The 23,711-nt window shown below is 45.0% G+C and overlaps 2 protein-coding genes and 1 long non-coding RNA gene across 4 annotated transcripts; all 3 read left to right on the forward strand.

Moving 5' to 3' along the window:
* The first annotated feature begins 730 nt into the window (after positions 1 to 730).
* chaf1b (chromatin assembly factor 1, subunit B) lies at positions 731 to 9,463 on the forward strand. The gene is made up of 14 exons (XM_030112037.1): positions 731 to 771; positions 1,131 to 1,256; positions 2,027 to 2,159; positions 2,237 to 2,357; positions 3,795 to 3,898; positions 3,966 to 4,062; positions 4,186 to 4,270; positions 5,664 to 5,757; positions 5,849 to 5,918; positions 6,024 to 6,115; positions 6,196 to 6,355; positions 7,522 to 8,022; positions 8,724 to 8,809; positions 8,980 to 9,463. The coding sequence occupies exons 2-14, from the start codon at positions 1,131 to 1,133 to the stop codon at positions 9,078 to 9,080; spliced, it is 1,770 nt and encodes a 589-aa protein (XP_029967897.1). The 5' UTR covers positions 731 to 771; the 3' UTR covers positions 9,081 to 9,463.
* Positions 9,464 to 14,133: 4,670 nt separating this feature from the next.
* On the forward strand, positions 14,134 to 19,879 carry LOC115403392 (uncharacterized). Of its 2 annotated transcripts, none has more exons than XM_030112257.1 (4): positions 14,134 to 15,507; positions 16,473 to 16,546; positions 16,782 to 17,010; positions 17,920 to 19,879. In XM_030112257.1, the coding sequence occupies exons 1-4, from the start codon at positions 15,162 to 15,164 to the stop codon at positions 19,233 to 19,235; spliced, it is 1,965 nt and encodes a 654-aa protein (XP_029968117.1). In that variant the 5' UTR covers positions 14,134 to 15,161; the 3' UTR covers positions 19,236 to 19,879. The 2 variants fall into 2 exon arrangements, with proteins under 2 accessions (XP_029968117.1, XP_029968118.1); XM_030112258.1 differs by having other exon boundaries at positions 16,785 to 17,010.
* Positions 19,880 to 20,004: 125 nt separating this feature from the next.
* LOC115403393 (uncharacterized) lies at positions 20,005 to 21,802 on the forward strand. Its single transcript, XR_003933205.1, has 3 exons — positions 20,005 to 20,219; positions 20,543 to 20,678; positions 21,286 to 21,802. It is a non-coding gene; the product is annotated as an uncharacterized LOC115403393 (long non-coding RNA).
* The last annotated feature ends 1,909 nt before the right edge of the window (positions 21,803 to 23,711 follow it).

Raw genomic sequence — 23,711 nt, forward strand, 5'->3', positions numbered from 1 at the left:
TTGCAGAGTTTGCATGTTCTCCTTGTGTGTTTTCTCCAGGTACTCCTGCGTCCTGCAGTTGAAAAATGTGTATGAGGAAAACAGAGGATTAAGTATCCGTTAGGCATGTGGAAAGCCGTCTCTGTTTTCCAGTGGACTGGAGTGTACCCTGACTTCATCCTGGGTGAACTGGGGTCAGCTCCAGTGCCTGAAGACTTTAAGACTTTAGGATGAATGGAAGGGGACAGTGGTGAAGCCATTTGACCCCCATCTGCTTCCAAGGGATGGGTAAAATACAGAGGCTGGATTTCACAGTATTTGTGCCTGAAAACATGTGGGATGTGGATAATCAGCTCATAATGCATGTGAAACATGAAAAAGGAAGCATTATTAATAAATGTCATGATCCAGATCTAGCAAGTGAAGGCATTTTGTTTTTGTAATCCTAATTGAGTGAATTTATATACACAAATTTCACATCTGCTGAAATGCAAAGACTTCCAATTATTCGTTTATTTTGATGCAGTATAATTTATTTTATTTCCACCTTGGTTAAATTAGAGGGCTGTGACATCCAGCTACTGAGTACACACTGGTTATGTGGAAGTAATCTCGAGTAATCACTCTGCAGCACCAGTGCATGATCAGTCCCAGCTCCAGGAAGGTTGGAACGTTGAGTCAGAGTTAGTCCCGCCCCCTCCGTGTTCTTGACCAATCATCGCAGCCCACTCACCGGAAGTTTTGAACGAATTGTACGCGGGAATTCAGTGAGCGAGTTGGACGGCGGAGAAGGTTAGAAAAAAAATATGTTACTTACTCCTTTTATAACTGTAGTCTGAAGAATAAACTGGTATTGATAGCGTGGGTTTATTACTGACAGGTTTGTTGGAATGCTTTCACGACGCTGAGCGACTGTCCGCGTTTTCTCCGTTACTTTAGCTAAAAGCTCTGAGAAGGGAGATGCTAACACCGCTAGCTCCGGTGATGTGGGATTTACTGACAGTTCAGACTTTTCTTTAGAATATTTGCATATAATCCACAACGTGTACGTGTATCGTCAGTTTTGCGTCGCTATGAGGGTTATATACAAGTACTTTAAAGTTATTTGTGTCTTACATTGTTTTTTTTACCTCGGTGTCCAACATTAAAAGATGAAGGTGGTCACTTGTGAAATAGCCTGGCACAACAAAGAGCCGGTGTACAGCCTGGACTTCCAGCACAGCTCAGACGGACGCTTCCACCGCCTGGCCACAGCTGGAGTGGACACCACAGTCAGGGTGAGTGGACATTCACCCCAGCAGCACTCCTCCTGACACTGTGGAGTGAACTATGCAGCTATTTTAGAGAGAAACGCTCTGAAACAGGAAACGTTAATATAAGATCACATTTCTGGGACAACATATCTTTGTTTATATCTTTCAGTCCATTGTCAAAAATACCAAGATCTGTTCACACGTTTTTTTTAACTCAATTTTTATTAGATTTTTCATCAGAACATTACAGTTTATGCATTTCGACATTCAGTTCAGTAAACCTCTTTTCCTTCTTCTTAGTGGTTTATAAGCTTTTACAATCCTACAAAGGATATAAGATTTAAAAAAAAAAACAGATAGCAACAATCATATAAAATGAATGATCCCCCCTCCACACCACAAGATTATGGGTACAGATCCCTGTCAGAGAAAAGATTGCAGTGTTTTGATGTAAAGCAGGTGGGTCCCTGCCTCACAACTTAATTCACTCAGTATTTTTGAAGTACATCATCCCAGTCTTTTTTAAAATTGGGATTATACCTCCATTTGTATCATTTTACACAAAGCATGTACATTTCAAGCAAATTACCCACTGGTGTGGATGTGAGAGTGTGTGGTTTTCTGTTTCTCTGCTTGCCCTGTGATGACTTGTTTGGGCTCAGATTGGCTCCAGCATCCTGTAACCCTGAGTTTTAATGATGCGGCATAGAGGGAGATGGACTGATATGATTTTCATGTGTTTGTCGCCTGTGTTGAATAGTTTTCGTTGAACTTTCTGTGTCGTGTTGGTGCAGCTGTGGCGGGTGGAGACGGGTCCAGATGGGAAGGCAGCGGTGGAGTTTCTGTCTAATTTAGTAAGACACACCAAGGCGGTCAACGTGGTGCGATTCAGCCCCGACGGACAGCTGCTGGCTTCAGGAGGAGATGGTGGGTCACATTTATAACATAGTCACATTTTCTTAGCATAGAAAAGTTGTTCTCATGTATTTATTATTTTAATGCAGATTCAGTGATTTTGCTGTGGAAACTCAACGACTCCAAGGAGCCCGAGCAGACGCCCCTGTTTCAGGATGATGAAGACGATCAACTCAATAAGGAGTGCTGGTCTGTAGTCAAAACGCTAAGGTAAGCAGTAAGAGGGGCCAGGTGGATGGCACCTGCTTCATTTTGTATTTCCTTCCTTTTGTCCTTCGATTTGTGTGAAAGTTTTACTTCAGCTTCGTCATTCCTATTTAGAGCAACCATTTTTTTTTTTTTTTTTTTTGCTTCATGTCTTCTTCGCCATTTTCAAACATGAAGGTCACAGTTGATGATTAATCTGACGTGATTATGAGAAAAGCCACATTTTCAGTAAACAGACAGCTGGTCCCAGTCTTCATATCCGGCTCCAGACTAGGCTAAGACACACACAGAAACCAGCATTTATTCCACTGCACATTGTCACATTCAACAAGGTCTACTGTCTTTAATTACAATCATTTTAGATACGTTTTGATTTGATTTTAGATGAATTTACAATCATTAGATAATATTTATCCACAGACTATAAATCAGCTGCACATCCCATGAGTTCGATAAAAATCAAGGATTAATATGATGTTCCTTTATTGAATCTAGATAAATTAGAACAAGTAAACCATCGGCTCCTTTCACTACTGCAGTTACAGTGTTCAGCAAGCAAGAAAGCATGAAGTCAAACCATATTAAGAAACACAACATTCACAAAAGTCTGTAAATAATACACACCACATGTCTGTTCACAACATGAATGGATGCATTCACCTCTGCGGGCCTGGATGCAGCACAAACCACTTAAAATTAAGATTTACCAGCCATTTCAAGCCATATTTAACTCAAATTTATCTTGGATAGTAACTAAACTAATGGAAGACATTTTGGTCTCTGTGTGGATTTCCTGCTCAGATTGAGAGAGGGATGCTGCTCTGGTTGTCATGGTGAATCCATGACTCTGATCGATCACGGGGTCTATTTGGGGAATCACTGATCCAGGACAGAGTTGGCCTTACTTGATGAATCCCTGTGTTCTCATCCTGACCTGGTCTTTGGTCCAGCCAGTGAAGCCTGGACGCTTTTGTTTTGGATCCACTGAGCTCAGCTCAGTCGCTGCAGAAGAGCGGGCCAGACGTCGAGGTTTACTGTGGGAAGGATTCAGAGATGATTCGGTCACGTGTGTAGGAGAGATGACCGTTGATGTAGGGAAGTAGGCGTTCAGGATGGAGGTTCCTGGATGCAGTGAGGGAGGAAATGAAGACAGAGGAAGCAGTGGCAATGGAAGCAGTTGATCCTCTTAATTATGAAATAAGAGGTTAAAGGTTATAAGATGAGGAACATCATTTCCAATCCAGTGTGGTCTGTAATTACAGCGATGAAGCAGAATTAAAGTGAATTCATCCTGGATTCGCTCCCTTGTTCAGAACAATCTATAGTCTCGGTATGGAGCTCCACTGTGTGTTTTATCCACACTGACTCAGAAACACGGCTGTGTTTGCGCTTCTCTTCAAGCAGTATTCTGAAATGTTTCTGCCATTTTCACTCTTCCAGGGGTCACATAGAGGATGTTTATGACATCTCGTGGACCCGAGATGGAAACTTCATGATCTCAGGATCTGTTGACAACACCGCCATTATGTGGAACATCAACAAAGGTTGGTTCATAGAAATCACTCATAGCTGTGAGTGACTGTTTTGTTTCATCATGTTCACTGTGTTTAGGGCAGAAGCTGTGCATCTTGAATGACCACAAGAGTTACGTGCAGGGCGTGGCCTGGGACCCTCTGGGCCAGTACGTCGCCACGCTCAGCTGTGACAGGTACAGAAAACCAAACAAGGATTCCCGCTCCCTGTTTTTGTTTTTTTTTTCCCCATGAAATGTTTGTGTTTTACCCCCTGCTCAGCGTGTTTCCCAGGATCTGCTGTCTTTCGCTCCCTGCAGGGTGATGCGTGTGTACAGCACACACACCAAGAAGAAGGCTTTCTGTGTCAGTAAGATGAGCCCCGGGCCTCAAGCGGATGGAGAGGTCAGCGGAGATCTGGGTTTACCTTTTTATCTCAGCAGTAAAGTGGAAATAGTTTATCCTGTAAACCGTCCGCTCTGAAGCGGCGCCTCATCGTGTTTACTCGATTCAGTTTCTCCTTGTTGGGTTATTTGCTCTTGTTTGAGCCGCCTTTCAAACAAAGTCCGCTCGTTTGTTGTGTTTAGTCTTAATTTGTGATCCTTCCAGTTTGCAGGAGTTTTTAAAAGTTCTGTAACTGTCCTGCAGTGAACACACAGGTTTTGTTTTTAGAAGAATCTGGTGATACATTGTAACTTCACATCACAGTCAACGTATTTTATTAGTGTGAGGAAACACTGAGCTCTCCAGGAACGACTCCGATCACCAACCTGAACTCAGGGGCTTCAAAAATATTTATGATCACAGTTTGTCACATTATAAACCACAAATGCAGCATCATAACAACCGCTTTGAACTTAAGCAAGGCATATTGTTCAGACAGAATTAAAGAAAATACTCCTATTTAATATACAAGTTTTATAACGTTTGGTTAAATTGTGATATAAAAAAAAAAATTAAAAAACATGAATTTTCTCTGTATCACTGGAGGGAGCTCTGATGGTACATAAGAAAAAAAAATATCAAAAATAAGTGAAATGGCTAAAAAGGAAAAACGGCTTTAAAACAATCTTTTAAAATATTTAAAACTTGTAAAATCGTTTACATTTCTAAAACTCGTTAAGCCACTAAATAACATTTAAAACACAATCCTTTAAATAATTATTTATAAAAAAAAAGTGATAAAATCAAACCTCAGTAAAAACTTTTTAAATGATCTGATAAAGTTTTCTATAATGTGCTCATGAAATTACAATTCAACATGAAGCGTCTTCATCAATATGGCAAAACTTTGCAACTCAGCGTTTTCTCCAGTTTAAAGGTTGAAAACCTTTTGTGGCTCAGGATGAATTTTATTGAACGGAAAAGTGAGAAAAAATTTCTCTTTCAGTCTTAAAAGTTGCAGACAGACAGACCAGCTGTCTTCACTAGATATCTTTTAAAGTGTCGCTATTATTTATGATTTAAATTTGTTGCACTTTGTCCAACGACAGTCAAGATTCTGTCTCAGTTTCAAATGTTTTTCCAGATTTATTTTTCGTGTATAAATCTTGCAGTTTCCTGAAAACTAAATACCAAATAAACGCCCCAGATTAGCTCCCAGCTCTTACATTCTTCACAAAAGCTAATAGGATCATGACCGTAATGAAAACACTGCAGGAAACAGGAGGCGCTTCTTCACTTTCTACCAGAGAAGCAGAATATCGGTGCTGATAGTGAGCGGCGGAGCGTAGAGCGTAGCAGTAGATGAGTCGCCTCGCCGTCGTCCGCTGAGCTACGATTGTTTCCACCTTTGCAGGCGAAGCAGTACAGAATGTTCCATGACGACAGCATGAGGTCCTTCTTTCGGCGTCTCTCGTTTACACCTGATGGGTCGTTCCTGCTCGCCCCTGGTATATACACACACACACACACCCACACGTGCGCGCTGAAATGAGGTTTTTGTTTGGTGAAGAATGATTTGTATAAACTTTGTTCTCTCAGCCGGATGCGTGGAGCTGGGAGAAAGCATCATAAACACCACCTACATCTTTTCCAGGAAAAGTCTAAAGAGGTGATTTGCGTTGCACGTTACGGCGTTACTGAGATGTTCCCTCGTGCACGCTCCTGAATGTTCCCTCATGCACGCTCCTGACTGTGCATCTCTCTGTCTTTAAAGGCCCATTGCGCACTTGCCGTGTCCAAATAAAGCGACCCTGGCCGTGCGCTGCTGCCCCGTCTACTTTGAGCTGAGGACCAAAAAGGGAGAAGGTCAGGGCGAGGGTTGCCACGGAGACGGCGTTCCTGGTCCTGTCGGGTGCTTGTTCCCTCACTCCGTCTCTCTCCTGCAGATGGCTCCGTTCAGCCGCTCCCCAGCGTGTTCCAGCTGCCGTACAGGATGGTGTTCGCGGTGGCGTCGGAGGACTCCGTCCTCCTGTACGACACGCAGCAGACGCTCCCGTTCGGCCTGGTGTCCAACATCCACTACCACACGCTGAGCGACCTGACGTGGTAACAACACGCTCCTCCGCTCCACGCCGTTTCACTAAAGCATCATTATTCAGATTTATTATTATTCATGGTGGGGTACAGAGAAGAAGTCACATGATTAAAATGAAACGTTACTGTTTCATGAAAAGCGTTTGACTTTATGGCAGCGAGAGAAAAGTTAAAGTCAAACGAAGCCTGAAAATAAAATGACTGATCAGCAGCGTCGCTGCGGATGAAGACTTTGTGCAGAGGGAGTTGTATCCCTGTCCGATTTTTTTTGAGATGTGTTGCAACTAGCGATGCACCGATATGGAAATTGTGACCGATAAGATGTTAATATTGTGGTTATGGCTGATAGCCGATATTTACAGATGTCAGTATTAGTATAAAAAGAGTTTTGTACTTAGAATGATAAGCAAGAATATGAATAAGTAATTTCTTTATTTTCCAAAAGTTCAACTACAAAACAAATGCAATTAAATAACAGAGTTGGTTTTAGACTAACTTGGCGCAAGAGTCTCGATGAAAGTTCAGTTTAACGTGCAAAGTTTTTAATCACAAATTAAAATCCCGTGACGAGGTTTCATAATTTCAGTCAGTTTCAGCTCAAACCTGTGAAATAGACTCAATCAGAAATATTCCCTCCTGACTACATTCTCTCTAATCAAACTTATTGATAACAGACGCTGGAGTCCAAAATGTTCCAGCTTAAACTGTAATGTTGAAGTAAATATCCTCTAGATAGTGGTAAATAAAGTAAAGTCGATATCAACACTGAAAGAGTGTTTTGAGGAAGATACCAGAAAAAAACACTTCTATACTGGGCTGTTGGTTTATTTTTGTGAAATACAAACCAATGCAAGTCGTGCCGCCTCACATCAGGTTGCCGAACGCGATCTCATGGATAATTCAATGAAATCAGTCCCTTCAACCATTTCTTTGGACACTCAGTTAATTTTTTGAAATTAATAACTCTAGACCTTCTTTTTTCACCTCCATGTTTGAATCGATTTTATGAAACACATTTAAGGTCTGTTGGAATGTGTTAAACTGACCGAAATGGCGTTACGTTTCTCAACCTAGATTAGAAAGAGAGCCGAAAAAAACCCAGATTTTTAGATATCTGTCGGATGAATGAATCGGGCTCTTTCTCCACTGAGCGGCGTCTCGTCCTGCCTCCTGTCCAGGTCCTGTGACGGCTCCTTCCTGGCCGTGTCGTCCACAGACGGCTACTGCTCCTTCCTGTCCTTCTCTCCGGGGCAGCTGGGGACGCCGCTGAAGGAGCCGCCCGCCCTGGAGCTCTTTGTCCCCAACAGCGGCGAGAAAAAGGGCAAGAAGGCGTCGGCCACCAAGAACTCTTCTCCCGCGCCGCAGCCGGCCAGCTCGGTCCAGACGCCGCCGCCGCAGCCCGTCGCGGCCAAAGACGGCCGCTCCGTCACGCCCCCGGAGGACAAGAAGAGCGTCACCACCCCCAAATCCAAACCCCAGCCTCGGAGGGTCACCCTCAACACGCTGGAGGGCTGGGGGAAGACCGCCGCCCAGAAGACCAGCACTCCGCCCGCAGCGCAGACCGCCACGTCCCCTCCGCTGACCCCCGTTGACCCCTCCAGGACCCAGCCACGCATCCTCCAGACCACCCCCAAGAGCTCAGCCACCCCCAAGGGCCCCGCCAAGGGCCCCACCCCCAGGTAACCGCAGCTGGAGAGACCAGCCTGACTTCCCTCATCTGCGTTTTTCTCACTCTACTCGTCGTGTTTCGTGTTTCCGTTGAGATTTTCCTCGACTTCGAACAATGAGAGTTTAGTTTATTAATCCAAGGCTGCATGAGGAAATATCCCCGCCGCTCGCGGCTGTTTTGACTGCCGCCGCGCCGTCAGGACGGGCTGATCCACTTCCCTTCCCCCTGTCGGTTCAGGCAGCTAAGCTGATTATCTCTAAAGATGCTGTTTACATCAAGGAGCACAAAGAGCCCGAAATCGCCGTGACCTTTAGAGAGTGTGTGTTTTGTTTTGGTTGATTGGCATAATGTGTCAGAAATGTAAACGGCCGGTGTTCTGGGGGGGGGGGGGGGGGGGGGGGGGGTTTACATGCGCTCTGACTGAACAGTGTGAACAAAGGCCTGTCTGGTCCCAGGATTCGTTGGACCCCCCACTGACTATCAAATAATACTGGCTCTGACAGACTGCTCTCGCACAATGGCTGCTCTGCTCTGTTTTTTTCTTTTTTTCCCTGTTGGGCAACATTTGCATCGCGAAACAAAGAAAATGCTAAATTGAGTAAAAAAAGTGATCAACCCTCCTCGCATTTCTTTCACCTTAATGTGTTTTTTACTTCCTGCTTTCACCCTTTTGTTGTCGGTCTTCTTTAAATCTTCACTGTTTGTTCACAGGAGAGTTTCTCTGACCCCCGTTGCTGCTCGATCTTCAGCCTTGGGAGCACTTTTCGCCTCTCCCTCCTCGGAAAAGGCCAAACATGGTCAGTGAGAATCACTTCCTCCCCTTGCAGCCTTAAATATAAGTGAGTTTAACAGTTTTAAAATAAATGTTATGCTGAAAATGAGTCGCGGAGAAGAAATTAAGGAAATGGCTTCTCATGAATGAGTTCAAAAGGACACACACACACCTTAGCGTCTCCTGTTCCTCCAGAGCGTCCCTCTCCTCCCACTGATCCACTGTGCCAACCTCCGGAGTCCAAACGGCTCCGGACCGGCGGATCTCCAGGGAAGACCGAGGAGCCTGAGAATTAGCGTCAGTCTGGAGCGAAACGATACGACACGATGCGATCGGAGCGGAGCGGCGGCGAAGAGCCTCCAGGGTGAAACCGCCATGGCTTCCTGTCGGCGTCACGCCGCCGTCGTGCAGCAGCAGGGTCGATACTCGCTCTGAGTGGAGGGTTCGACTCTCCCTGCTCTCCCCTGAAGCCAGTCGGCCACAGTGAACCCCTTCTCTTGTAGTGTTTTATATCGTATAGTAAACAGGTAATTAGTTCATTGTATTATATTTGCTGAACCAGAAAATTATCACTTTTTTTTATCAAACATATGTACTTGTGATAATAAAAAATGTGCTCTATAAAACAAAAAAAAAACTATTTTAAGGGTTTTGACTTTGTGATGTTTGAATTATGACTATTACTTGAAGAACTGCAGCAGTTTAAGAGTCTGTATAGTCGATGAATAAAGGACTTTTCACCACATCACTCGGCTTATAGAGGGTTTCTGTTTTCAAATGTTAAAATTATTTCATATTTTCCAAATTATAAAGTTTCTTTGACTGCAATGAAATGGTTGTGAATATGTGGTAAGTTTGCTGTGCAAGCTTTTTTATAGGATCCATAGTATTCAGTTGGACCGAGTGAGTTTTGGGGTTTTCAAGCTGAAACTGAGCTTGAAGCATCTTCAGCTTGTTCCACACTCGCTTTTCTTTTGTCATTTTTGGCTCAGTGCCATCTTCCAAAACCTTATTAAGAAGCTCTGAGATCAATTTGCATTAACAATCAGAACTCTGGTAAGTATTTTCAAAATTGTCTGAATATTTCTGTTACACTGATAGTTTTGCAGCTTAAAAAAAAGTTACATTTTGTTTTTTCAGTTTTTTGTTTAATTCTCTGTACAATTATTTTGCACTTTATATTTTCATTGATGTATTACAATGTATTATTGATCAATGGTGCTCTCAGTCAATTTCAGAAATTAACATCAAACTTGAATATTCCAAAATGTGCAATTTTGCCTTTTTAATGAGAATATCTTTGCCCAGTAATTAGTTTGCAGGAATATACAACCCAATGACAATATTCCCATCTCGATTGTTTTGTGAGTAGAAATTCAAATGGCACAAAAACTATCACATTTAAAAGCCTTTCACCTGCTGAGTTGGTCAGTTTATTGATCTGTTGAACTGTTTCTACATAAGTTCACCATAAGTGATTAAAAAAAAAGAGATATAGCCCCAAATCCAACACAGTTCATCTCATCTAAAGCTCCGGTTAAGATTCTGACATTTCAGAGTCAGATATCCTTTCTGGGTGTAGTTACCTGATGAAAAGAAGCTATCTGCCAGTTACCACCCTGATCAGGCTCCGCCCTCCCTCAGTGCACAGGAGAGCATCTCTTGGTTTGCTTCAACAGGGATTCAAGTTTGTACGGCTTGGATTTGGAACTGATGCATAAAAAACTCCAATACAGCCAAAATATTAAGTTTTCTGATAATTGTGCAAGAATGAGCATCATTATTTCTTGGATATTCAACCGACTACTGGATTTTCTCTTTAAATTACTGCCTTTAAACAGGAAAGGCTGCATCAGAATGCAGCTGGTTTATCAATATAAATATCAAATCTCTCCTGATTATCATCACAGAATTGTTTCGTTATAAAGCTGTATATTGTTGATCTAAAAGAATTGAATGACAACACAACAAAACAGCCAACAAAGTAACTGACACAGTAGTTTTTAAGTAGAGTATGTTTCCTCAAATACATGATTAAACATGTTAAATAGTGATCATTTCATCCATGTAATAGTCGTTCATAAGTTCAGGTTTTTTTTTTGCTTTCTCAAGTTGGTGACTGTGTGAAGTGCTCCTCCCCCATCACTTAACTTGAAGCAAATGATTGAAGAAGTTTGTACCAAACCAGCCCCGACCTGAAGCATCAAATACTGAAGAATACTGTTCAACATGTCATCATAGCGAGTGTGCTAAACTGCCCTGATCAATACATCAACCAAGATAACCTCTTGACCACGGCGGAGCGTGAACTGCTGAGTCAGCCTCTGAACCCGTTTTGTTTTTACATTATTATTTTTGTTTCTACAGTCAATAAAAAAGCCCTGTGATGTCCGGGTGGACCCTGTGTTTACTTGACCCTAAGCTGGATAACAGAACAGATAATGAGTGAAGGAGCAGAGGTTTAGCAGCTCCTCATGTGTGATGGATTATTTAACTCTGAAACCACATAATGATTATTATTAGGATTATTAAGTTGTGATCAGATGGTTCAGAGTGGGAACGCTTCAGCCACAGACATGATTGACACAAACCAAACAGTTTATCAGGAACCAACGAACACAAAGTCTATTGTCAGAGACGGGCAGGCAACAGGAACTCAGCACGTTCCTGAAATCTGCCTCGCTCTCTCAGCATCCTCAGCCTCCAGCTCGTACAGTGAGGAGCTGAGCAATAGAGAAACATGGCGTCTGTTTGCTCTGTAACCAAATTAAAATAAAAACTCTTTGTTCTAGAGTAATTGTGATAATACCCCTGCAGTGTCGATGATGCCTCGGAGGTCACCTTTGTTGAGGAGACGCTCTCCAGGGTCCTGACGGACACTTTACTTCTTTCACTGACCAACGACAGATGCTTTGATGGACCAAAAAGGTTTTTTTCTATTTTTTATCCTGATGATTCTTTTATTTCTTTAATTGCTTTAACAGTTCCATTCATTAACATCTTCTCAACACAAACAATATAAACACAAAGGATTAAATCCCTCAGCCCCACCGGTGTCCGGGGCCCGACCTAAAATGCTGCATCCAGTAAAACTGTGTTTAGCACAGATGAAAGACTTGGATACCCACTGCAAGATCCCCCCCCCAAATCAGTCTCCCAAACAGTTTTAAGATTATTTATACACAAGTTTGAGCTGAGTTTAAGAATATTAGAATAAATGACAGATATTGCACCCTTCAAAGATGGAAGAGGTTCAAGGAAAAAAGGTCTAAATCTGAGGTGGGAGAGAGGGCAGGAACATATGGCTCTCTGATAATGAAAGCAATTCAACTACCTGCTGAAAAGATGCAAATGCTGGATCCTTTCATGAACTTTTAAAAGGTTTTAGGCCTGCATAGAACGTGTAACTGTAAGGATGGAGGAAAGGTTTAGTTTGCTGAGAGACTGGAGCACAGGCAGAAAAGCTTTGTAGCCTAAAGTAGCACCTAAATATAGTTCAAATGTTAAGAGGCAACAAAAGCATTTTCTGAATAAAGAGATGTGGAAGATAAAAGAGAAGAATACAGCAAGGCTTTCAATGTCACTGGATGAGCAGAATTTGCTTTAACAACCAACTACAATGGAGGTTTCTCAACACTCTCATATTGAGTTTAAATTCTTCATGACTGCTGCTCAATAATAAAACAGAATGTTTGGCAGAGCCTCTCCACCTCGCTCTGAGTCGCTGTAACATCTGCAGGGCAACCTCAGAGTTTTAGTGTTCCAGGTAAATTCTTACTGATCATTCTGTATGGAAACTAGCACCTCCAGCTGAATGCACCAGTCATAAGATGATCGTTCGTTTCCAGTTTACATATATTTCTCATGGCTGCAGAGTCATGAGCACCTTCAGTTGTACGTTCATTTTAACATTAGATGTCATGCTGCACCAGAAGAAGCCTCAAAATCATGGATCACTCAGAAGAGGATTTGAAGCACCATCAGCAAATCGAACAAGATGCTAAACATTTTTTTGTACCCACACACTCTGTGGAACTCTCGTCTAGCCACTTGTCAAGTAAAACCATGATGAGACGCACTTTAACAACTCTGAGTGAAATATGCAGGATATGGAAAGCAAGCTGTCACACACAGTGGATGGTCTGAGTTACATTTCAGATTTACGTTTACATTTCAGTTTAAACCCCAATGAATGTTTACCTTGTGAAAACTGAACATATCGATATGATAAAGTGTATTTAATAAATTACAGATACCGTATTAACGAGGACTACACTCTTATAAGGCTGTGCATCTTAAAAATAAAAATCTGTCAGAAAGCAGCTCTTCAGTCCTCACCAACACAAAGAGAATGGAGCACACACGCGAGCTTCAATCGCTGCATTGGTTTCCTGTGTGTCAAAGGATTGACTTCAAAATCTGACTTCTTATTTACAAAGCTTTGAATGGTTTTTAGTGTAAATACGTCTCAGATTTACTTGTTGAATATGAACCACGCTGACCCCTGAGGCTCTCAGAAAAGGGGTTTTACTCAGAGTCTGAAGCAACTTGCAGTTCTGACGCTCTTCACCTGTGGATCAAACTCCCTGATCACCTGAGAACTGCTGACACACTCACTTCTGTTAAATCAGGCCTGACTAGTACTGGTTCAGCCACTAAACAATAGATTGTACTTATTGCCTGAGTATAATAAAGTTTTAACTATTTATTTTTCTTTGTAGCCTTTTCTTAATTGCTTTGCTTTAAAATAATTCTGAGCTGCCTTTTTTAAAATATATATTCCTAATAAATTGTACATCACTGCGAAATACCTTGTCTGAATGTTGCTATAGAAAATAATTGGCTTGAGTTTCTCCTTTCAGTTTTTTTTCAAAACATTAGGAAATTGCTTGAAATGTCAGCAACAATATGTAATGACTAATTTATTTTTTGAAAGGCAGACAAAATAATTCATATATTAACAGTGATGCACTTCTGTTTTTTTGTTTCTCCATTGGTTTGATAGGCTGAAATTAATGGCTTCCCGCTGTGTAAATCTTAAACTGTATTAAAATGGCGGAGAGTATTTGTTCGGGACGATTAATTCCAGAGTATTTCTAATAGATAAATCGCTCCCAGTGTGTGTAAATGGTGTGTGAAAGAAAGCTTCTGGGTGGATCAGGTTTAACTTGCTGCTGCTGCTGCTGGTTCAAGCACCTATTACTACTGGCATCGTGCACGGACAACCAACCTTGACGCACAGGGTTGAAAAGTATTTTGAATGACAGCTCTCTCAGCCAATCAGGAGCCGCCTGCCCGGAGCTCTTTAAGCTTTCTGCTAATGGCCTTTGTGTGAAGGCGGGGAGCAGCTGCCTCAGTTAGGCTGCTGATTAGCAACAAACAGAAGGTTACGAGTTTGGGAAATTGCTAAATGTGCCCGCCGGGTCGGCTTTGCGGTGACGGGAGCCGCTCGAACTGATTCGGGTGTCTGTCCGGAGCTAGTTTGCTAGCTTTCGGGGGCGCGCGGTGGCGATTTTGGTGACATTTCGGGGCTGGCCGTTGGGAGAGCAGCCTCGCTCTTTTTTTTTTTTTTTTTTTTTTTTTTTTTTAGGTCGTTCAAGTGGCGATGCTGAGCGGAGAGCTGCGTCATCATGTTGCTTCCGACTCGAGTTGGCAGAAAGAAATCTCAAGTTAACGCCGGAGGTGAGGCTCGCCCGCCGTCATCCAGCCCCGGAGGCCACTCCCGACCCCTCAAGTAGATGGAAGCCGGACTCCCGATGAGACGTTGGCGGTGAAGCCCGTTTTGCGCGGTCGCCGTGTGGACTTTACATCACTTGGCTCGGCGGTGTTGGCGCGGTACTGTCTCCTGTCTGCATTTGTTATCCACACTCGGATGGACAGCCACACATTTCCATTGATCGGCGTCGGAAATAAGACCGATCGCGCTGAAAACGGGATGTTTTGACGCCGTGCTCCGCGGGGATGTCGGCCACAACTGTTCGGATAGAGAGAAGTGATGCTCTCGGTGACAGCTAGGATACAAAGCAGGACCGTCCAGTGAATCGCTGCTGATCCCCACCTGACTGTTTACTCCAGCCATCATGACTGATACTACAGTTTACCCCAATCCGGTGCTCCTGTGAGTGATCACGGGCCCGTCTCACGCCGTTATTGGGGCGCAGGGGGTGTTTTTAGGGGGTCTGCTGTCACCTCATCCACGTGGATCTGGTTTCAGGTCGGGGGGTAAAGTTTGGCTCCCCGCCGCGACGCACAGGCGATCCGGCGCCTCGGAATAAGCGGACAGTGTTTGTCTACTTCAGAGGAAGTAGCAGTGGACTGTCTCAGATTTGCATCCTTTCATCACTATTTAAAAAAAAAAAAAAATCAAAACGATTAACATGGCCGGTGACTGCACCCACAATAGAGCGCGTTACGCGCACGCGGAGGCGTTTTGTCCATCCAAACCTTGGACGGATGGAGACAGAGAGCGACCCGGGGCCACGGAGGCTGTGGGGAACTCCAAAGGGCGTGGACATCCCTCGCGGTGGTCGCCCAACTTTGAGGTGATCGACGGGCTGCTGTACCGCAAGAAGCTGGAGAGGGGCTTCGTCAACTACCGGGAGGTGCTGAGCGAGGACCGGAGACAGGAGGCCATCTCCAGCTTCCACCGGCGGAGACCCGGCCAGCGCCACTTCTCCCTGGAGGAGACCTACAGATGTGTGGCTGAGAACTACTGGTGGGAAGGTATGATGTGCATGGCGAAGAAATTATAATAACATGTCAAAGTGTTGTAAAATGACTGATGCAGTGTGATCCCACGTGGAGGCACAACAGTGACGAGAATAAAGAAGGGAGCTGGATGTCTCATATGGCTACAAAGAGATGTAAAGCAACCAAAATAAGATACAAAATGATCCCAAGGAAATACAAAATGACCCAAATGTGTCACAACACAACTAAAATTCAGTGCTGGCAAACCATAAAGATGTGCTAAGTGACCCATATGAGACGAATGGTAACCAGAGGAGACAGAAAAGATGTAAAACAAAGGCACTAACATTGAGAACAAGCTACATTGAGATGTAAAATTACAAAAACAAGACAGAAATTTCTCTATGCACTTTTTTTTAATTCCACTGCTGTGGAATCAAAATCAACTCAGGCAGTCTGAATGTAATTGAAAGGCTAAAGTTGGACAAAAACCACCATGACAAGCACCAGAATGAAGCAAAGTTGAGAAATATAATACAAAACATCTGTAAAACTGAATGTGGTGGGGGAGCTTTCATTAGGACGAACATCAGGACAGCATGTGGACCCATACTGTTAAAACGGGTTCAAAGTCAGACAGATTTGTGTTTATTTACTAGACTAATTTACCACAAAATATTTTACTAAAAGGTAAAGATCATCTAAAGTTGCATCCAAACAGGACTCATGGCCTTTCCTTCCTAAGCAGCCTCATTGTTTGAAGGTGTTTTTCCACATTTGACCCAGACTGAACGATTGAATCGGTGAAAGTTTGGACAAGAATTTTTGTTTTCACGTTTGTGAGTTGGCTCACCTGAGCGTTTTCTAAAAGCTCTCTACTGGATGTCACTCGAGTTTTGACCCCTTAAGATTTTTCACCCTTTTAAAGTTGTACTAAACTGTCGGCCTGTCCTTTTCGCCTCATGTTCTGATCTTTTGTTCAATGGTTTTCTTCACAGGCATGTACTTCCAGATCAGAGACTTTGTCTTGGGCTGTGGAGATTGCCAGAGTCAGCAAAACAAGAAATCAGAGGTACGGAGAGGTTAGACAGAAGTGAGAGTGAAGAGCAAAGTGTCCCTTTTTTTTCCTTTTAAGATTTTCTCATTATCAGTCCCTCGTTTTTCTTTATCACTCACATTTTAATTCACACTTTCTCGCTCATTCTCACTTAATCCCGCTCTCACACTCGTCTCGCCACAAGTGCTTTCTCACACGTTAGATTATTCCTTCTCTGTCTGCCTTCAAATCCACGTCCTTAACCCCTCAGGAGCTGAGCGGCGGAGGATGTGTCACAAAGACGATGGCGTCGCACGGCGCCGACATGCTGAGCAAGCTGAGGAGTCAGCGGGAGGCGGGGCTGTTCTGTGACATCACCCTGCGGACCAACAGCCGCTCCTTCTCGGCCCACCGAGCCGTCCTGGCGGCCGTCAGCGATCACTTTCAGGAGATCTTCACGGAGATGGACTCGAGCATGAAAGCTGACATAGATCTCACCGGTAAGATCAGGCGCCAAGACGCTAATCATTTTTTAATACTGTTTAATTTAAGCGAGGCTCGCAGTCCGAGCTGACTGTGGAGGAAGGCAGGGTTCACCCAGGACACACAGAGACAGGCGGTCACCTCATTCTCACCTAGGGGGCAATTTTGGAGTCACCAGTTAACCTCAAACACATGCTTCTGAGCTCTGGGAGGCAGCCAGAGCGTCCAGAGACGGTATTTAAAATGCCCATTACAATCATCAAGTTTCCAAGATGACGGCCGCCATACGTCTTTATTTAACATATTTCCCATTATAGTTTGGAAAAAAAAAATCTACCAATAAACTGTTTAAGCTTTAGCTAAACAGTGTGTTCACTTTACAGAGCAGAATCTCTGTAATTTCATGATTTCTGAGTTGAAATAAACAGTCGAACCATTTAATATTGTGTTGCATTGCTTCAGAAATTCATGTGATCTGTTTATTTGTGTTTGGCAACGGATTTTAATTCATAAATCGAGTAAGTCTTCATTCACATGACTGTTCCAGACTTCAGTTTACAAAGTCAATCTCTTATCGCTCCTCAAACAATGTAGTGAACTGAGATTTGGAGGAGATACGTTGGTCATGTCAACCCATTCTGTTGGTCAAAGGCCGTTTTGGATGTGTCTGGCTCATCAGTCTGTTGTGTTACCTTAACCCGGTAATCAAAACACTGAACGGGGACTCAGTTTATCGAGTCATTTCCTTGATATGTCTGAGGCTCCTTGATTAAAGCAGCTGTTTCATTGTGTTCTCACCTGTCGTCTCGTTTGCGCCTCGTTCTCGCCGATGCTGCCATCTCTTTGATCATTTGTTCACAGTGAGTTGCTGTCTCGGCCACTGATTGAGCTGCATATTTAATGAGAGCTTCTCTCCTCCCCTCCAGGCTTCAGTGAGGAGAACCTCCTCTCGCTGCTGGATTTCTCCTACTCCTCCACTCTGTGCGTTCGTCCGGAGGAGCTGCCCGAGGTCATCGCCATGGCTCGTCACCTGGGCATGTGGCCCGCCGTGGAAGCCTGCTCCGCCCTGATTAAAGAGCAGGAGCAGCAGCTCCGTCCGGGGAAAGGCTTCGCCCCAGCCTGCGCCGGCGCCTGCAGGGAGCGCCATCACCAGCGAAAGGAAAGCAAAAGCAGACGAGTTCTGGAATTCGAGGACGGCGTGAACAACGGCTTCAGCCTGACGTTGGACGCGTCGGACGAGTCCTTTGACGGGAGCCCCCGGCGCAACTTGCGCAGAGTGTCGAAACCTCAAGGTCACAATGGCCTTCCTCTGAGTCCCTCGCACAGGATGAAGCTCATGGACTTCAAATCTCCATCCTCTAAAAAGGGCACGACGCCCCGCCACGCCGCCACTGCTGCACAGTCGCAGGATTACTCACCCATCTCCCGGTCGAACACCCGTCTCCTCCGTTCCACCCCGGGAGCCGCAAAGGAGGTCCGGAGATTGCTGCCCAAGCCGGAGACTCCTCGGAAAAACAGAAAGTCTCACCCCAACACCCAGCTGCCACGCATGTCCCGGTCCAGGCCCGGCGCCGTGTGCAGCCCTGTGAGGGTGAAGCAGGAAGCGGAGGGCGTCGGAGAGGATGAGGAGGATTACGCCAGAGCGCAGGAAAAGTACAAGTTGATGCACGTGCTGGGCCTCCAGAGGACTGCGCTGCTCCCCAGACCAGAGGACCTGATCGGATGGAGGCAAAAGAAGCGGCTGAGGAAGCTGAAAGCCAACAACTACTCGCTGACCAAGCGGCGGAAACCCCGCCCGTCGTCGCCCGCCGGACCGTTCGGGGACGTCACTCTGTCCCTGCCGCTCTGCAACCCCATCAACACTCGCCTCCTCAACAAGTCCGTGAAGATCAAGGCCGTGGGTCCAGTCGGCGCCAAGCAGATGGCGGCCAAGCGGCCGAAGCCCGCCCAGCAGCGCGTCCCCCCCAGCGACAGGAGCATGCGGAGCAAAGGGCCGCTGCCCGACATGTTCCAGCCCGCGTCCCGGCCCGTCTTCGGAGGGAGGAACCTCCGCCGGTCGGTGCGAGCGGCTGAGGGCGCCCACCTCCCAGCAGGCCCCCTGCAGCGCAAGCCCAGCAAGAGGAAAGAGGAGAAACGCAGTCAGGATCAAAACGGAACCGGAGGAATACTGCATCTCACACCTCCATCTTTCTTCAAACAATTACCACGAGCACATTACCCACAAGCCCCCGGCTCGAAGTAAGGGGGAGGCGGTCAAAACGCCACGGTATAACAGCAGCAGACCGGCGGCAAAGGCCAGACTCCGGCAAAGACTTCACACGGGAGGCGGAGAAGACCAGTGTAAGAACCGACCGGAGGGAGGAAGGCGGCGGCGGAGGCCCGGCCCAAAATGAAGGATCGAGAACCCAGTGAGGTCCAGTTCTCAGAACAACGCTCCTCCGTCCTCCCTCTACAAACCACCCTCTCTACAAAGTCATCAAAGAGGAGCCGGCGGACCCCGGGCCGGTCGGCGGCGCCTTCCCCGATCCTCCGTCCCCCGACCTGGGGAAACGCCAGAGCAAGCCCCCATCAGCTGCTGGACTCCGGCTTCCTGTTTCACCTTCTGCCGACCCACCGGGGGACCCATGGCCGGGCTGAAGAAAGGAGGAGGAGAGCGTGGATATCTGCCTGACGGCGCGCGTGTCTGCAAGTCGGGGAGAAATTTGGAGCGGAGGATTCCCCGCACAGGACGCTGAGAGCCAGATGACCGGCCGTCCTGCCCGTGATGAGAGGAGGGGAGACGAGAGGAGAGCGAGCCGGAGCCAGGCGCAGAGATCCCGGCCAAACGCTCCAAACACGACGCTGCACCTGGCCAAATGCGCCATCCTCAAAGCCTGCAAAGACAATGCCAAAAGGTAGATAACAGAGCTTGTTTGGTGACATATTGAAGCGGCGCTGTGTTTGTATTCTGAAAGTATCAGTCAACTCATTCCTGATTTCCCTCCACCCTCCTCTCTGTGTGCTCCAGTACACAGCAAAAACTCCTCGCGTCTGACCAGCAGAAGCTGTGCCATGCTGGACGCCGTACGGCGCGCTCGGCTAAAGCAGCTCCGAGGGCCTCGTAGTCAAGCCCCCAAAGTCCCCAAGGCGGCCCACGCCTGCCTGCAGTCTCGGCCTCTTACAAAGACTGCGACGCCTAACCATGCATCGCCTCAGGCACATCGAGGGCAAGCACTGGCCCTGTCCTGTAAGTACTCACAGAAAGCTCATCAGGACCTGATCCTGTCAAATGTCACATAACTTTAGTATAATCGGTCTGAATTTAAAAATGCAGCAATATAGAAATATGACTGACATACCCATAGTCCCGTCAACTTTATAAAACTATTGTTAGAAATCATTAGAAAGCTACAACTCGCTGTACTTTAGTTGCCATGACGACACTGTTTAGCGCGCATACTTGCATGCCTCCAGAAACCTTGGCATCAGAAATTATGAATGTAGAGCAAATCTGGTCTTCCTCGTCTAACTCTCTCTCTCTCTCTCTCTCTCTCTCTCTCTCCTCTGCAGCTCTGCAGTAAAACGTTCTTTCGACTGAGGAATGTACGGAACCACATCCGAACCCACGACCCCAAGTTGTACAAATGCCGGAGCTGCATGTCGGCCGGCTCCTGAGGCTTCTGCCCGCTGGACTTCTGAGACCGAGGTGGGTGAAAATTCAACACAGAATTAGGTTTATCACTCACTTCACTTCCACAAAAATAGAAAAATCAGGAGTGATTGTAATGAAGCTCATGTGAGGAGCCAGAATGTAAACCAGTTTGACCATCACAGGCCTACTCTCGATATTAGAAGCAGAAAGCTCGACCGAGCAGGGCCTCTGATGATCCTTCAGTCTCCCTGGATCCCAACAGACTTTACAAACGCAATCTTTATGATGAAATTCTCACATCAACCATAAACTACTGCTTTTCATGGGATTATCCATGCTGTGTATAATCTTACATGAAAGTACTGTACATTTAATTGATGTCTGAACTGCTGGTGAAGCAGCTGTAATCACTGCGAGGAGAGCTCAACAACAAACCAGCTTCTAGACCGGAAATCCTTTGGCTTCGCTCGATTAAAAACCATTCCATCTCTAATAGCCGTGATTGTCAAAAAGATGAGCGTGCGTTTCTCCTTCACTCATATCTTGCAGCAGCAGCCATCGACACACCTCAGTGTGTGTGATCACATGTGCTCAATATCTGCATTGATTTTCTTCGGGGAGTGCTTTGTCTTGTTTCTCAACTCTCACGGTCATTTCGCAGGATGACGGCTGTCAGCGTCTTTGGGCCGCCGACGAACAGGGCCGCCGCCGCCACCACCGCCGCCGGCCCGCCATCGATCTGCAGCTTGTACATAATGAATTAGTCACACACAAGCACAACGGTCTGTGGAAAAGGCATAATTACTTTCTATTCTAATCATTGCCGTTATCAATGATTGCTGATGTTAGTTTAAATAACCAAACCAAGGTTGCTGTTCCTGTTTGCTTTTGCGTAGCTGAAGAAGTTAAACTTGAAACATTACTCTCAGGGGCTGGGAACTAGACGCCACGGTCATAAAGTGATTGAACATCACGGTTTGTGTACAAAATGAAACGTAGAGTGATTGTTATGACTATTACTTCTACTTATTGTTATCTTTATTTTTCTATGTACGGATGATTTTGAGTGCACTTTTTATCATAGCTTACGTGTAAACCTAAGAAGTGGTATGAAGGTCTGGAGTCCGCAGCGGGAATACTTGAAGCGACGCAAGTGCTGGAGGGAAATACTTGAAGCTGAAGTGGGGGGGGGGGGGGGGGGGGGGGGGGGGGTCTTCAGAGTGCGCCTGTCCTTTGGGTGTTTCAGTGGGTCTTTGTCCTTTTTAGTGTGCTAACTTTTAAAACGACTTGACTTTGTCTTCTTCGCTCCTTTTCCTATCGATCTGCTGCGTTCGCACCGGCCGGCCAGTCGAGGACCGGCGGCCCGGCGGAACCAACCGCATGTCCATCCGCAGGCCATTTGTAGTCCGCTGTCTTTTCTAAGGCTGCCAATTTTAAAAAGGGGAACTACGTCTTGTTTTTAATGTGGAATTTATGACAGTAATCAACACAAGTTGTGTCATGGATGTTTTATTGATCTCTTCTTCCACTTTAATCGAAGACAAGAGTCTCGTTCTAAATTCTCCTACTGAGTAAATGCAACGCGTGCACATACAGAGATGTTTATGTTTCACAATTGATTTTAAAATAATCAAGGCTGTCTCTTGCTATCTGTTGAAAGACTGAATAAATTTTGGCCTTTTATACCTCTGTTCTTGCTTTCATTAACTATATTTTAGTTTAAAAAACCTTGACTGAACCAGGTAGGCCATGTTATACTCAAGTATTTTTTTCAAAGGAAAACCTGTCTGAAGTCCTTCAGAATCTGTTTATATGAATTATTTGGAAGAGGTTGTGATCCAGAAAAAAATGGGTGCAAGCGTTTGGCATGAATTTATTGAATCCATTCAGAAATACTATGAAACAGTTAATCCAAATATTCTTTAAACAGCATCAGTGCATATACAGTAATGTCCTGTTACTTCTGCTTCAGAGTAATGGAGATATCCTCTAGTAGTTCAATGATCACAGCCAGTTTCAGTCCAGTTCATGGAGGCCCGCTCAGGCTCAGAGGACCTGCAGGGCTGCTGTTCTGTCCCCAGAGGTTTGCAGAGTCCACATCTCAACAGGTGTCGGAGCTGCAGCGGAGCGACGTCTTCCAAAATGTGACACGAGTTCTTACTGTGGTAGCTCTGTGTCCGTGTGCCTGGAAATTTACGAGTCCTCTGATTGTTAAAGGTCTGAAGTACACCATCCAGAGCAGAATTCTGAACCTGTAAACGTTTTATGTGGTTTCAGACATTTAATACATGTTATATACTTTTATACATGTTACTAAAAGAGCCCCACTTAAGATTTTTATTTGAACGTGTTTGTGTGTTTTTGCTCCTCTGAAACCTACAAAAAGAAGAAAAAATTATGTTCTTAACAAAATAATTATGATGGAAAAAATGTGCAATATCTTTCTCTTAAAATTTTGTCAAATGACCTACAATAAAAGATTAACTTTAGACCATTTGTACTAAACAATAGAAAGCACTAGTATAGTAGTCTGAGCCCCTCAGAATGAAATCAGGCAGTATGTGGTCTCCTTTTGAAACTGAAATTCACTTTCAAATGGTCTTGAAAGCAAAATAATTTCCAAAAACCCATGAACCCAAGAGTACCAAAACCTGACACTAGATGGCGCCCCACATCTGCAGATCACAGTGAGTGCTCGTTAACATAAGACTACAATGCAAAATGTTCCAGCAGTGTCAAACCTTCCCTCTGGAAACCCAGAAACACTCTAATGAAGAGCATGAAAATAATAATAATATCATTAGTCAGTGGGGAGAAAATCTAACCTGACTGCCAGCTGTATATAGGGAAAAAAAACCTTTATGTTCTGACATTCAATTATTTGTAAAAACACAACACGGTAATAATTACACAAAAAGGGCAGTGATTTAAGGTTTTTCAGCATCCTTAACTCTCAAAGGTCAGCTGTTTGAGTGCCTGTGAATACGCTGCTCTTGACTGCAAGAAAGGAAACAACAAACACACACAAAAGGGTGATATTACACGTGTAACACCCCCTGTGCATAATGAGGACTCAGACTAATAACA

Source organism: Salarias fasciatus, chromosome 16, assembly GCF_902148845.1.
Source record: "Salarias fasciatus chromosome 16, fSalaFa1.1, whole genome shotgun sequence".
NCBI classification, from domain to species: Eukaryota; Metazoa; Chordata; class Actinopteri; order Blenniiformes; family Blenniidae; genus Salarias; species Salarias fasciatus.